At 50.0% G+C, this 15,199-nt stretch overlaps 1 protein-coding gene across 3 annotated transcripts in view; it reads left to right on the top strand.

The window, feature by feature from the left end:
* The first annotated feature begins 929 nt into the window (after nucleotides 1-929).
* Nucleotides 930-15,199, top strand: part of PDE10A (phosphodiesterase 10A) — a 248,225-nt gene continuing 233,955 nt past the window's right edge. For 2 of the 3 annotated variants that reach the window (XM_087425040.1, XM_087425041.1), the window contains exon 1: nucleotides 1,166-1,827. In XM_087425040.1, the coding sequence (XP_087281166.1) occupies nucleotides 1,761-1,827 (67 nt within the window). In that variant the 5' untranslated portion in view covers nucleotides 1,166-1,760. Of the gene's footprint in view, nucleotides 1,828-15,199 lie in introns of all 3 variants that reach the window. The other variant, XM_087425039.1, reaches the window with a different exon arrangement.

Here is a 15,199-nt window from a genome sequence, read left to right on the forward strand (position 1 = left end):
ATGGTTTGCCCTTTCCATTCTCTGACCTCATCGGGGCAAACGGGGCTGTGCAAGTTGGTTTTAAAGTGAGTATCGCAAGGGGAGTCCTGTGGACAAAGCGGTTTCTAAACACTGGTTTATTGGAAACACTATGCGTTGATTTAAACTCCAACCAAACGTCTGAGTTTGAAGTTCCCTTCCGGGAGCTCTGGGCACAGCTCCGTTGGAGCTGCTGGCCCGCCAGGAGGGTTGCTTGGCTCGGGCAAGGGACAGGCCGACGTGGCTCGCCCAGCAGTGCACAGCTGGAGCAGCTGCAGGGCCGCAGGTTTAGAATCTGGAACACCAGACCCAGATGTGACGACGACCCGCGGAGACGCAGGTGTCCCCCTGCCCTCCCGCTCCGGTCCGGCGCGCACACTGTCCGCAGAGGGCCGCCAGGGTGCGAGGACCTGGCGCCGCGGGGCCGAGTCGCGGCGGGGCGCGCTACGTGGGCGCGGACGGCGGCGGCGTGGGGAGCGCCCGCTCCGCCAGTGGGCGTCTTCTGCAGCCGCCGCCGCCGCCGCCTCTACGGGCAGCGGCACTGCGGCGCTTTTCTCCGCTGCTTTCGAGCAGTAGCCGAGGCTCAGCCACCGGAGCGCGCACAAACCACGCCACGCTTGCAAGCAGCCCCTCGCCCGGCCAGGAGCACACCGAGTGTGCGCGCCAGCCAGCAGCCAGGCGCCGCCGCCGGGGACTCGCCCCCAGCCCGAGGTCCTCCGGCACCCAGAGGGACGCGATGTGAAGATTGGGCCGGGAGGGGCGCGGAAGCCAGGGAAGAAGGACCAGACCGACGCTCGGGCCGACCGGCCGGGGAAGGCAGGTCCTGCGGGGGTGGAGCCCGCCGAGTCCGGGCCAGCGGCGCGCCTCTCCCGCCGGCGGCCTGCCCCCACCGCTGCCCGAGGAGGAGGGCCATGGCCAGCCCCGAAGAGCCGCTTGCACCCCGCCCCCAGGCCCCCCTGCCAGCGTCCAGAGACGAGCCGGGTTCCAGCGCCGGCAAACTCCGCCCGGAGCCCAGGCGCAGCGCTGCCGGTGGGGGGAGCGCAGCGAGCCCGGGCCCGGCCCCCGGGCGGCCTGGCCGCGGCCGGACCGAGCGCGCCGCGCCCCCGCGCCCGCCCCTCTCCTCCGCAGGCCGCGCCAGCCCCGCGGGGGGCCCTGGCGCCCTGTCTGCGCTCGGCGGGGGCGGTTGGGTCGCGGCCCGCGCTCCCTTCTCTCTCGCCTTCTCCTCCCCCGTCCCCTCCTCCTCTCCATCTTCCTTTTACTTCTGGCCGCCGCCCCCCCCGCCCCCTCCTTCTCTGCTCCCCTCCTCTTCTGCCTTTCACCTCCCCGTGCGTCTCCCAGGAAGGGAGGGCGCGGCGGCGGCGGCGGCAGCGGCTCGAGGAGGCGGCGGCGATGCTGGCGGAGGAGGAAGAGGAGGACAAGAGGCAGCTCCCTTGAGCGTCCCCCCCAGCAGTAGTCACCGCGGCGGCGGTGGCAGCGGCGGGCGGCGGCGGCTCTTTCTCTCCCCTGCGCTTCAGGGTTTGCTGCTCCCAGCCCGCACCGGGCCCCGGCCGCCGCCGCCGCCCCGGCTCGCGCTCGGCCCGGCCGCCCGCCGCGGGGGCTCCCCCGGCTTCCCGGGCGCCGGCGGGGGCTGCCCTGGCCCCGGCCCCGGCCCCAGCCCAGGCGGCGGGGGCCGAACTCCGAGGCGGCTCCGAGGCGCCGGCTTCGCCCTCGCCGCCGCGTCCTCGCTGCTCTTCGGCTCCGACATGGAAGATGGACCTTCTAATAATTCGAGCTGCTTCCGAAGGTTGACGGAGTGTTTCATGAGCCCCAGTAAGTGGCCTGGCTCCACATCCCCGCGGTGGGGGGCTAGTGGGGGACCTGGGCCGCCGGCTGCGAAGGGAACCTCCTGCGATGGGCGGCGGGCAGGGTGCCTGCGCCGGGACATTTAGCGCCCAGCAGCCTTCTCTGGAGGCGCAGGAGGCTGGAGACACGTTGGTGGCGCGCGGGAGCGTCCTTTGGCGCCGGGACACCGGGGTTTCCCAGGCTCCGCGTGCGTGCGGGGGAAGGGTGCCCAGAGCAGGGCATTTAGAACAGGACCTGCTGGCCGCCTTGGGTCCCCTGGTGCTGTTTCTGGCCACACTTTACCGGGCACGTCTTTGTAATCTCAGCCCTAAGACCACTTATGCCAGGCTCCTCTCTCTTTAGCCTGGGACCACTTGGTTCGAGTGCACGCGCTTCCTTTCAGTTGGGGGACCCACCCGCTGAGTCCCCTGGCTGGGCAAAGGCTGGCCAGGGCCCCGGAACCACGCGCTCCTAACGGTGGAGGCACTCGCTGTTCCCCGGGGTTCGGTGTCGGCGTCCGGGCTGCTCTCCCCCCTTCCCGCCGCATGACCCTGTTCCAGAGCGTGGACTGGCAGCCGGGTGGAAGTGGGTGCACCTCCGCGAAGAGTCCGCTTTCTCTAAATCCTAAGGGTCGGCTGGTGCTCGGGTTGGTAAAGGGAAGAACAATGGGCGCGTTAGGGTGGAGGAGAAAGGCGCTGCCAGTTCGGACCCCCGGGCCTACCACGGCCACTCCGCCTCCCCAGTCCCGGGTGCAGGCCTGAGAGCGCGCTGGAGCAGGGATGGCAGAAGGCGTGTCCCGGGGGAGGGGGACAAGACTGAGCAGAATAGTCAAGGCAGAGGTTCGCTGGAAGGCAGGAGGCGGGAGATGTTAAGGGAAGAGGCGCCTGGTGCGCAGAGGAGGGGGTCGCCGTTGTCGTGGATGGAAGGCGAGCGAGGTGAGGACGAGAGACTGGGGGCGGGTGGGAGCGCCGCGAGGGCCCGGAGGTCGCGCCCGCGGGACACCGGGCGACTCGGGCGCCAGCCAGGTCGGGCGCGGCCCTGAGCGCGGGGCTCAGGCGCCACCGTCCACCGCGTGCGCACCCGAGCCTTTGTCTGCTGCTCGCTGGGAACCGCGTTTCCGCGGCGCCTTCTCCCGGCCAACTCTTCCAGGCTTGCTGTTTCGGCTTCCTGCTTCCATCTGCCGCTCACTCCCCAGCCCCGGGCCGCGCCTCCCGGCCACCCGGGGTCCAGCCCCTCCTCTTGGCCGGAACTTGGCCGGGTTCACTGCCCGCCGGGGCGCCTTGGGGTGCAGCCCCCGGGCATGCGAGCATGTTCCGCGCGGGCCCGGCTGCCCCGCGTGAACCGCCTCCCGGGCGGGGGTCTGTCCATGAGGAATGCGTGGCCCATCGGCCTCTCGGACACTCGCTTTCGGGCTCCAGCAGCGCTCGAAAGACCCCTTTTGGCAGCGGTCTTGGCTGTTACCTGTCCCTTGACCTGATCGGCCGGCGTGGGCCCTGGACTCCCAGCTGACCCCTCTATCCGGTAGCCTTCCCTAGTCTGATAGGCACAGCGGCTCCTAGGTATCTTCCTCCCCCCGGGCCCCCCACCTGAGGGTCCTGATTGATTCATAGATGTTGCCAGTTGAGAAGGGATGTGCTCTGGACGTGAGGGGTTTGCTTGCAGCCCTTAGGCGTATTAGGCAGGGACATTCTTATTTACTGCAGCGGACCGGGTTGGCCATGAATTGAAGGGGGGCGGGGAGAGCCTGGAGTTCTCAGCCAGCTCTGACATTTGTTGGGTAAGCCTCAGGCCTGGCCTAGGACCCGATTCCTGGCTGTCCTCTTCCTCCTGCACTTGTGAATTCCTTCTTTAAAAAATAAACTTCTGCTTTTCACAGTTGGTAGCTGGTGGGGGGGCGGGGCAAGGCTGCCACATCTTGCCTGTGGCAAACACTGTTTTGGGGAGAGGGTGGTGCTAAGGTGACATAGGAGTTTAATCATTGTGATGGAACACATTTTCCTAAAATGCTGAGGATTCTGTTTGTATGTTGTTACTACAGTTTGTTTGCTTGGGGTGGGGGGCACGCTGTGAGGGATGTTGTGCAGCAAAATAAAGATGAGCAGTTCAGGTTGGGTGAAGTTGTGCCGCGGGAATCCCCAGCAGGCTTTTCCTTTAGAAAGAAAGACGACTTGGAGAAGAAAAAAGCCATCAGAAGGCACCCATTCTGCAGAAAGTTCTCTCAGGACAAGCATAGCTTCAGGAAAAACCAGACCAGCCATAATACACTCAAGAGTTGAGGGGGTTTGTTTTTTTCCCCCTAACCAAGTCAGAGGGAGTAGCTTGGGTTTTGAAGAAAAACAAGAGGCTACAAAAATCTTTTTTGAGCCATTGCGAAGGTAGTAAGTACCGAGGTACTTTTAAGCAGAACCTATTACTAGATCCACCTCACTGAAAAGGTGGAAAGAGGCTGGATGGATTTTCAAGGACAACAGCTGGTTTCTGCTCTAATACTCTGGTCCCACTTTTGGGGTCTTTGTTTCTGTCTATTGCTGCATGACAAGCCACATTTGTTTGAACTGCTGAAGTACCTGAAGCTTGGCACACTTTTCTGATATTTGTCAGTAAAAATGAGCCTTTTTGCAAAAAAAAATTCTGGATTCTATAAGAATGTAAAAATACTCAAATGCATACAGGTGTGTCTTAATTGTTACATGTTAAATTCCCTTGTTTCGCTTTCAGTTTGAGGATCTTGGGGTCTAACAAGCATGTTGTCACGTGATGGCTGCTGGTTCCAATTATCTTTTGTACAAATGCCTGTTTTTATTTTTATGTGATCACAAAACAAATCACGTGTTGAAGGTATGATATCCTTGTTCCATTCCTGTGCCTTTTAGCTCTGCATTTTGGTTTACACTGATGTGCTGGTTCATTCAGTCACGCACGAGCAAACACTTAGTGAAACCTACAGCCGTGGCCAGGCTGTGGTCTGAAAGTTCACCAAGCAGTAGGAGAGAGAGCCTTCTAGAAGCAGGTTCAGCATTGACCCTCAGCGCTAGAAGGGGTCAGTGGTCACCCTCCATCCCTGTCAGACCCTTCCTGATTTTACCACGTCCGCCATCTGCCTTTAATTGCAGACCTCTGAACTGGTTCTCAGGGACTGGGCTTCAGCACTTCATTGCCCACAAGTTGCTGATTGGCATAGAAAATAGTCCCTGCCAGGGATAGCCCCAATCCTCCTAGAATTTTGTGAAGTCCACTTTGCAGTAGTGTGTGTGTGTGCACGTGTACATGAGTGTGTACAAAGGTAAGCAAAGAAGCGATGCTGTGATAGGCCAGTATGGGTTGCATTCAGTCTTCTGGGAAGAACAAATTACCTTGTCTGCACTTGGTGCTGTGGTGAAGTGCAGGGGGTAACACCTGTGGACAAAAGACTTTGGGGCTGAGTGAGGAATATAGCCTAAAGGACATTCAGAAGTCAGGAAGTCATTTCTCCCCATTTCCTCTCGCAGATGCTCCCACATCTCTCTACGTAATGTATATGTTGTACCATTTGGCTACTCCGAAGGGCGCAAAGAGGTATAGAGAAAGGAGAACACTGCTGTTCAGGGAGGGAAAGGAGAAAGCAAGCAAAATGAGTTGGGAAAGATTTGTGAATGCAGCCTGCAGATATTTCTTCAGACTGCAATTTATTGTATAGTTCTTGATATTGAAAACAAAATGAATATGTTTCCAGGAATTGTGGATTGTAAATATGCTCCACATCCCTCACTAACCACTTCTGCTCTGTTTCTTGAGACGTTAAGATACTGTGTGGCCAACGCTTGAACAAACTGAGATAAATATGATCCCTTCTAAGAGCAAATGTGTTTAACGCCTGCAAGCTACACTAGACTTCACATTTAACTTATCTTTGTCGCCTGGTGAGACTGAGTTTGCAGAGGGACAACAACACAGCAATAGAAATGTGTGTAAATCAATTACCAGCCAACTAACAGGTAATTACTGAGTACCTATTCAGGGCAGATTGTTTGAGGGAGATGAAATAATGATAACTGTTCCCTCAAAGGGCCTGAAATATGCATACGGATACCTACACTACACCGAAGCAGGGCTGTGACTTCTTCCCGCAGGCCAAGGCACAGGTCCTGAGTAGGACCAGGTGTCACTGTCTGTTTTGGCTGGAGTAATCAGAAAGGGATTAAACCCAAAGGGTCAGGCTATATAAACTGTTGGAACTGTTTAGGTTTATTAATTCTAATTTCACAAAATTCCTCTTTTAATTTCAAAAAACCTGCATGAACAGAGATGATCCCTAAAAGTTTAAGTGAAAAACCGTGGAAACAGTAGAAGATGGTGTCTTCTGTCATCTCAACTTGACATCTTAACCTTAGCTAATTTTTGCACATAAAACGTTTTCCACCCCAATGGGGGCTGCCCTGTGGTGTAGTGGTTAAGTTCGAGTGTTCTGCTTCAGCAGCCCAGGATTTGCCAGTTCAGATCCTGGGCGCAGACCTACTCACCGCTTATCAAGCCATGCTGAGGCAGCATCCCATATAGAGGAGCTACAGCTCTACAACTATGACACACGACTATATATTGGGGCTTTTGGGGAGAAAAAAGAAAAAACGAGGAAGATTGGCAACAGATGTTAGCGCAGGGCCAGTCTTCCTCAAAAAAAAAAAAAACACAAAAAAAACTTTTCCACCCCAGAGGAAAAAAAATTTAGCACAATATAGTTAAGCCAACATTACGATTTTGTTCACTATAAAGCAGGTTAAACATGGCGTGGTGAACATTTTACCAATCATGACATTGTTAATTTTTGTTTGTTTAAAAACAGCTCATGCAGTCTGAGAAAAGGAAAAATTATTTTCATGAAAAAGGAATATTTCTCCCTTAAAAGGAAAATTCTTAGTCGTAATTCAAAACATTTTAATTTCCTTTTAAAATGTAAATCAAGTTTTCCAGCTGATCCTTTCTCTAAATCTGTCTAAGGGAAAACTCCACAGCTCCAGGTCTTACAAAGGAAACAGAAGATGCCTAGCACTCTTGTTTTATTTGTAGCACTTACCACTTTCTGGAATTCTCTTGCTCATTTATTGGTCTGCTTGTTTACTGCCTGTCTGCTCTGTGCAGAAGGCAAGCTTGGGAGAGCCCGAGGGCAGGGGTTTGTCTTTTTTTTAATTCTGTCCCTGAGACTGTAACAGTGGTTGACACACATATGGAAGGTCCTCAAATATTTGTGTTGGAAATTCAAAGATGAAACGAAACAGAAAAACAACAACATGGTGCCTGTCTTCAAGGAACTTGGAAATTGAAGGTTATTCATTGACAGCTTTCTGGGCCGTGGCCTCTGTCCTAGGGAGCCAGGATTCAACCGTGTGTGATTCAGAGTCAGTTCTCTCGGGAGCCCACGGCTAACAGGAGAGACAGGCAGAGCTTACACACGTGCTCACTGTCCGACAGAGGCAGTGCAGGATGCTCAGGGACAGAGAGCTGAACACCCTCCGGTTGGAGGGCCCTTAAAAGGTTTCACAGAGGAGCTGGTCTGAGCCTTGAGGGTGGAGGGGTTCTTCCAGCCCGAGCTTGGAGGAGGAGAAGCCTGGGGAAAGCCTTGCCATTAGCCTGGGGCGAGGTGTGGGGAGAGAGGGTTCTCCTGGGCTAATGTAAGGATCTTACTGTTACCCTTTACAGTAAGGTAGAACAGGAGGAAGACCACCTTCCATGGTGGAGCTGGGCTTCCCTGTGACCGGAGGCAGAGGGCTGACATCTGTGGCAGAGTAATCCTCCAGACGGAGAAGAGGTGGGACTTGAACCCAGCCATGCCCAGGACAAGCAGGGGGAGACAGAAGCCGTAGGTAACAGGTAATGTGAACAGGACTGGGTGACTGGATAGGATAGGGGCAGGTGGCTCCTTAGGTTCTGGATTGGAAAGTTGGGTGGGGGGAGTGTGTCGGGGGTGGTTCCATGTTCAGAGAAAAGAAATATCAGAATGGGAAGTATGAGAATGGAGCACCTACTCTGTGTCAGGTCTTATTGCTGGTACCGGGGATTTCTGCTTATATGCTGTCTACGCTCCGGTGGTGTAGACACTAACCCTCAAACATACAAACAAAAAATAGCAAATATCACAAGAGGTATGTGGTGAATTAAGATTGAGAGTTGACTGTGTGGCTCCTCTAGTTTGGGTGGTCTGTGAAGGTCTCTCTGGGTAAGGGCAGTGCAACTGGTGTCTAAATGACCAAGTGCGGCCAGCATGGGGACGTTAGGAAGAGAGCTCCTCAGGCAGAGGGAGGCTCAAAGGCTAGAGGAATAGAATGTGGGCTTTGCTGCTGGACGCTGGGGGCCGACCAAACAGTGGCCTGCAGAGAAGCTGAAGAGGCGAATGGGCCAGGTCAGGGCTTTGTAAGTCAGAGGGAAAAACTGCACGGTACTCCACATGCAAGGAGAAGCTACTGGAAGGTTTTAAGCAGGTGGTTGATACGTGATTTATAATCTCAGAAGCTCATTCTGGCTGTAGTTTGTTGAGTGAATCTAGAGGGCTGTAGTGGAAATGGAGTACATGAAGTCCACTGCAGTAGTCTAGATGGTAGGCGATGGTGACCTGGATTAGGGTGACAGTAATGGAAATGAAATGTGGCTTCAGGAGGCATTTGGAGGCAGAGCGTATAAGACATGCAGGTAGATTGGAAATGTGGAGTAAAGAGACAGAGAGGAATCAAGAACTGTGCCTGGGTTTTTAGCGGGAGCATTTGGGTAAATGGGAACTGCACTGTCTGTGATGGGGAAGCCTGGAGGAGGGGCGTACTGGGGGTGGGCAAGAAATCAGGCGTTCAACTTGATGTTAAGGTGTTAAGAAGGCAGTGGATAAATGAAGTCTGGAAATCATAGGGCTAATAAATCAAGATGGGAGAACAAAGACTAATCATGGGATTGCCTGCTCCCCATTGAGAGTATGTAGATGCTTCACGTGAATGTTGAGGACTGTGAGGGGAATACAGATGGAATCGGTGAATGAACAGTTGCTTGGGCAGTGTAGGTACTCCACCAAAGTTTGGTGAATAAAGGGGCGGCTCTCTGGAAATCTACGGGGGGAACTGGATTAGAGATCTAGATTTGCGACTCTTCGGATCATAGTTGAAGCCACCGTCCTGTATGGAAATGTGAAGTGAATAGTGGGAGTGAGAAGAGGGCAGAAGACAGATCTGACGGCAGAAGAGAGAAGAACCATGGGATCCCCTGAGAAGGAGTGATCTAAGGCAGAGGAGGTGAAATGGAACAGAATGTGTCATGGAGTTCCAGAGAGGAACCCCAAGACGGAAGAAGCCAGATGCCCCAGAGATCAAGTAAGTTACCGTAGCCAGGAAGCCATTAGTGATCTCTGCCAGGGATTCTGAGAGGAGTGGCAGAGATGGAAACCCATTTTTAATGGAGTGAGGAGTCAGTGGAGACAAATACATCTGGCCGTTTTAGTCCCTAGAGAAGGTGAGAGACAGCCCCATAACTGTAGGAGATAAAAGCTGGCTCTTTCCCCATGGAGGATTGACTTGAGAATGTTTATTTGTTGAGGAAAAGGAGTGTGAAGAAATAGGAAAAAGAGAACAGGACAAAACCTTAGAGAAGACGGGAGGCGAGGAATGTAGTGGACGTGGGAGGCTGTGGACAGTGAGGGAATCTTTTTCCTCAGAGAGAACCGTGGGAAGAATGGCTGTGGATGCTGATGAGTATTTAGGTGAAGAGAGGGGGAAAGGTGAGAAATTGACAGTGTTTCACCGGATCCTATCTACCCGTTTCCCCTGATTGGACAGCATTATGGTCACATGAGAGTGGGTGGAATAGGAGTTCAAGACCTGAGGAAGCTTGGAATGGTGACATGGAGAGCAGGAGATGAGCTGCCCAGGGCCATGGGTAAGAGGAGAGCAGGGATGCGGAAGGTCCTACCAAGATCGGAAAGGATGGATTAGTAACTGGACAGTTAGGTGAGTGTGAGTGAGAACTCTTTAGAGGGAAAGCTATATGATTAAAGTAATAGTTTAGGAAGACGTATCCATTAACAGTGTGTGGGGGGGATTGGATAGGAGAACTGGCACAGAGTAAATGCACATAGTCTCTGCATTTAAAAAATACACTGAACCAGAGAGTAGAAACACTTAAAAGTCCTCAATACACATCTTGATGAAAATTGCCCAGCAGGATGAAATTTGAGTGGTGTTTTGAGGGAGGAAGAGTATTTGGTGTGCGTTGCCGAATGAGGGGAAGATTCCCCATAGAAGAGAAGCCCAGGACAGAAGGTAGAAACCCGAATTAAAAATTCAGGAAACAGTAAGTAGAAAGATTTGATGGTGGGGACCGCTTCCTGCAGAAGAGAGGTGGAAGGTCAGGCTGGTGAGGCGGATCGAGGAAGGACGGTCAGATCTTCACTGTGGAGGTTATTTTCATTTTATATTGGGGAAGGGGTGGGAGGGGCTGGAGAGCACGGTGTTATTAGATAATGTAACATGGAAATATTTCCTGAGTTTCTCCTCTGCACCAGTTGCTGTCTTGATTGTTGGCAGTAAATATGTCCAGACAGAACTGTTCCTTGCCTTAAGGAGCCGCTGTCTAATGAAGGAAACAGACAGGACAAAAGGCACTTGTGATACATTTTAACAGTGACAACGGATAGAGCAGGGCAGAGATGGGACAGAACACCCTTTAATAGCATCCCTTGCCCGTAGGATGAAGTCTGAGTTCTTCAGTGGGCTCCTGTAGAGCTCTCCTGTGGGGACTCCCTCTGCCTCCTGCCCCTTCCACTTCCTACAGTGTGTTTTAAGGACCAAGCTGCCTGTGTACGTGGACTTCTGCCCTGGGTCACGATATCTCCTCTGACTGGGGAGCCTTGCCTCCCAGTTGCTAGCAGCATGTCCCCTGGGATCCCTCTCTGCTCGCTGGGCTTGCTCACAGTCCCCTCTCCTGCCTCCATGATCCTGGCACTTGTACTTGTCCACAGTTGTGTGTGTCTCCCGTTAGCCTGCGCGTTCCTTGAGGGCAGGAAGCATGTTTTATTCATTTTCTTGACCTCAGTGCCTAGCACATTGCCAAGCACAAGAAGTCTAATGAATAAGTAAGTGAAGCTGTTTAAGTGGGAGAATACAGTCGAAATGGTCTTTAAAAGCATTAATTTTTCTAAAACGAAGGAAATAATGAAATAGTGTGGTTGTTAAATTTTGCTAGCATAACTTGAAACTTCATTTGATTCATTTTTTTTTTTCACATAATCCAGATACACTATTTGGCACCAATGACCAGGGCTTCTGAGTTACCAAGAACACAGTATGTTCATATGCCTGACTCGCTGGGATGGTGAGCGCAGTGTGGGGCAGGTACCAGGAGTTGATGGAAAGGAGGGAGATAAGTGTTTAGAGCATATTGGATGCTTCAATTTGATTTCCCGAGGCAGTGATAAAAAGCTTTTTAGTTTGATGAAAACATGTTCTACACTAGCAAAGAGAAAGTGTTGCTTATTAAGTGCTGAAACAATGCCATGTGTTTGGATATGATGAATTATTTATAAAACTACAAGAATATTTGGACTTTTTAAAGTTGGTAAGTGCTGTGTAAGAAGCAATTTTGTGCGAAGAGCAGGTCACTCTGCTGGAAAATAGCATCATGCATATACGAATTCAAGTTGTACTTCTTTGTACAGGATGTAATTATGTGTTTCTGTATTATAGTTTTAGTAGCTTCCAAAATAAACATCTAAGGTGATATCCAAAAGGGCTTGATTACTATGGCTTCCTAGATTTGGTAATTGTATATTACATCATTGGTATCAGGATTACTTACATTTTCAATTTTTTTTTTTTTCATCCCTGGACCAGAAGTTTACGTTCAAAAACATTCTTGTCTCAGCAGTCATGATGCCTTTTTAGGGTAATACTCTTTGTGTCTCATGATTAAATATATCACCTAACTATTTTAAGCCAGATTAAAGACCTAGTTATAAAACCTCAACAAGTAAAACAATGTGATACTGGTATGTGAATAGATGGACAAATCAGTGCAACAGAACAGAAAAGTCTTAAAACAGACCCAGACCTATGAAGGAATTTAGTATGTTTTAAAAGTGTCGTCTCGTATGGGAGGAATAAAGATAGACTATTGAATACATGATTTGGGGCAACTAGGGAGTCATCTACAAAAAAATAAAATTTCATCATGTTTTACTGTACCTCCTGGATAAATTCCAGATGGCTCATATGTTTAAATATATAAACAAAAGAAACCATAAACAGAAAAAAAAAATGAAATTCTTTTCTAGTCTTGGAGTGGAGGGAGACTTTAAATGTGACTCAGAATCCAAAAGTAATTAAAAAAGATTAAGTTAATCTACATTAAATAAAGACTTTTTATGGCCCTAAATACTATAAGCAAAGACAGTGTATTCCTATAAAGCTTCAGCTCAGTGCCCCCCATCTGCCTTTCTGCTCCCTCTCTGTTTCACTTCCTGCAGTGTGTTTCAAGCTCCAGCAGCACCCAATTGCTGCTAGTTCTTGAACGTCTGCCCTAGGAAAACACGTTTACGCTCATATCACAGCCTGGGTCTAACCTCCCTAACGTATAAGAGCTCCTAGAAATGGTGAGGAAAAAGAACCACCCAATAAAAAATAGTCAAAGGAGGGGCTGGCCTGGGGGCCCTAGCGGTTAAGTTCGCCTGCTCCGCTTTGGGGGCCTGGGGTTTGCAGGTTCAGATCCCGGGCGCGGACCTATGTACTGCTTATCAAGCCATGCTGTGGCAGCGTCCCATATAAAGTAGAGGAAGATGGGCAGGGATGTTAGCCCAGGGCCAATCTTCCTCAGCAAAAAGAGGATGGGCAACAGATGTTAGCTCAGGGCTAATCTTCCTCTCAAAAAAAAAAAAATAGTCAAAAGATATGAACAGACAGTGCCTAGAAAGAGAGAAGTAGATGGCTGTTTGAAAAATGAAAAGAAGGTCAACCTCATTCATGATAAGAAAAATGCAATTTAAAATAACACCCAGGTCCCATTTTCACCTGTCAGATTTGCAAAAATTAATAAACTTTCTAACACACCACTGGCAAGTCTATGAGGAACCAGGTACTCTCATACATTCCTGGCTGGAGTATCAATTGGTCCAGCCCTTGAAGAGGGCAGTTTGGCAGTATCAATCAGTATTAAAAATGCACGTACCCATTGAACCAATAATTCAGTTCTGGGATTTTCCTCATGCAAAAAGAGAGAGATTGGCAACAGGTGTTAGCTCAGGGCCAATCTTCCTCACCAAAAAAAAATTAAAAATCGCAGCAGTGAAACTAACATACTAAAGATCTTCCAGATCCTTTGCTATGTGAAAGAAGCAAAGTGTAAAGCAATACACACACAGTCTTGTGTAAGAAAGGACAATAAAAGTATATATTTGTATTTGTTTGTAATTGTATGTAGAAATGGGGCAGAGACTCAAGAAAGCACTGACAGCACTTAACTTGGCTAAGGGTGGTGGGAACCTGGGGAATGGAGGAGCGAGAGTTACAGAAAGACTTCCAGTGTATCCCTTTTTGTATGTTGTGATTTTTGAATAACATAACTTATTACCTATTCAAAATTTAAATTTGGGGCCAGCTTGGTGGTGTAGTGGTTGGGTTTGTGCACTCTGCTTCGGTGGCCCAAGGTTCATGGATCCTGGGTGCAGACCTACACACTGCTCCTCAAGCCATGCTGTAGCAGCATCCCACATACAAAATAGAGGAAGATTGGCACAGCTTTTAGCTCAGGGACAATCTTCCTCACCAAAAAAAAATAAATGAATAAAAAAAATTTTTGAAATTTAAATTTAAAAATAAGTCAGAATTTACTGGTATGCCATTTAAACTAATTGTCAGTCACCCTACTTTGTAGTTGATGTCATCTTTTCTTGTTGTGTTTTTATTGTCTTCTGTTGAGATCATAGTTTATTTTTCAGCCCCTTAAGCTTGTTCACTTGATTTCTGGCTTCCTCTAGCCTCCCACTTACTTCTCCTACACAAGATCCCAAAATGTCAAAGCATGAATATTAAAAAAAATTGCATGCATCAACACCCCTCATACTTATCAACTTCTTGCCTACGTCACACACATATTTGAAAATGGGAAAAAAACACTTCTATTTTCATGTAATGTCTGACTCTGATATGGTCTCTGGTTTCACATTTAAGATAGAAACTATTGTTTAAACTGTTGGAGGGCTGCCCAACCAGCTTCATCTGGTAGAAATCACTACATTTTGGCAAGAAACTGAACGTCTTCCCTGTGAAAACGTGGGCTTTACATTCTCGCACTTCTCAAGTGAATGAAAGTGTAGCCCAGAGTGGTCTGGCCACTGAACAGTACCACTGAATCGGGGCCACGGCAGTTTATTATAATTCTAATGTTTCAGTGATTTGATTTTTTATTTAGGGCAGGGGCAATGTGAACTCATGCATTCATTCATTCCACAGCAGACATTCGCAGAGCTGGTGCGGGAGCCATTCTGGGCAGAGCAAATGAAAGATGGCCGAGCCCTGAGAGACCCCCAGTCCAGATGAGCAAGGACAGAGCCCTCCGTTCTGGCTGTGCCTCCATGGTGGAACTGAATTCTTTAGATCCTCATATTTGATCTATTCCCTGATTTTATTTTGGGTTTAAAGTTAATACTCACTGTTTCTCTAAGCGGGTTTCTTTCCTTTCCCCTTAGTGGGGATATCAACCCTCCTTATTTTCCTGTGTTCTGCATATAATGTTGACATTCTTCTTTGTCTTATCACTTAATATTATTTCCGTCTAGTCCACCCATTGGTTTTATTTTAGCTGCTACTTCCTTCCTAGTTACTGGATTTTGTGAAAACCCTTCTCTAACCTTAAATATCAGCCTTCTGCTGCTGTTACAAACTTCTTTGACCCCTGGATTTGTGCTTCTGAGGTCTTTATGCAGTTAATCCCTGTTAGACACCCTCGGCCGTGGGGATGTAGAAATTGTCAGTTTGCACAGAGTCTTCTTTCTGGAAGGCCCTATTTCCTCATAGTGGCCTGGGTTTCAGGGATGGCTGTTGCTCTTTCTTCCTGGTGTGGGGCATGGGGATAGGGTGGGGGGAGCGGGATCATAGTCCTTTCACTCTGTTGAGCCCTGCACCTGCCTTCAGAGGGTTTTCAGGTCACTGGGAATGTCTTTATGTTAAAGGTTATTAGTGTTCTAGTTGGATTTCATTTCTCGTATGATCCCTACCACAGCTGGAGAGTTTTGGCGCCTTCTGTGTTTTGTAAGTGTTCTGTGCTTTTTGTTAAATGGGCCATCATTAGGAAATCTGTCACTTTTTTCTAAGTGATGTTTGAATTCTTTTTGTTTTGTGTTGGTACATTTTTGAATATA

The sequence above is a fragment of the Ceratotherium simum genome, chromosome 38 (assembly GCF_057802395.1).
Source record: "Ceratotherium simum simum isolate JZ-2026a chromosome 38, ASM5780239v1, whole genome shotgun sequence".
Taxonomy (NCBI): Eukaryota; Metazoa; Chordata; class Mammalia; order Perissodactyla; family Rhinocerotidae; genus Ceratotherium; species Ceratotherium simum.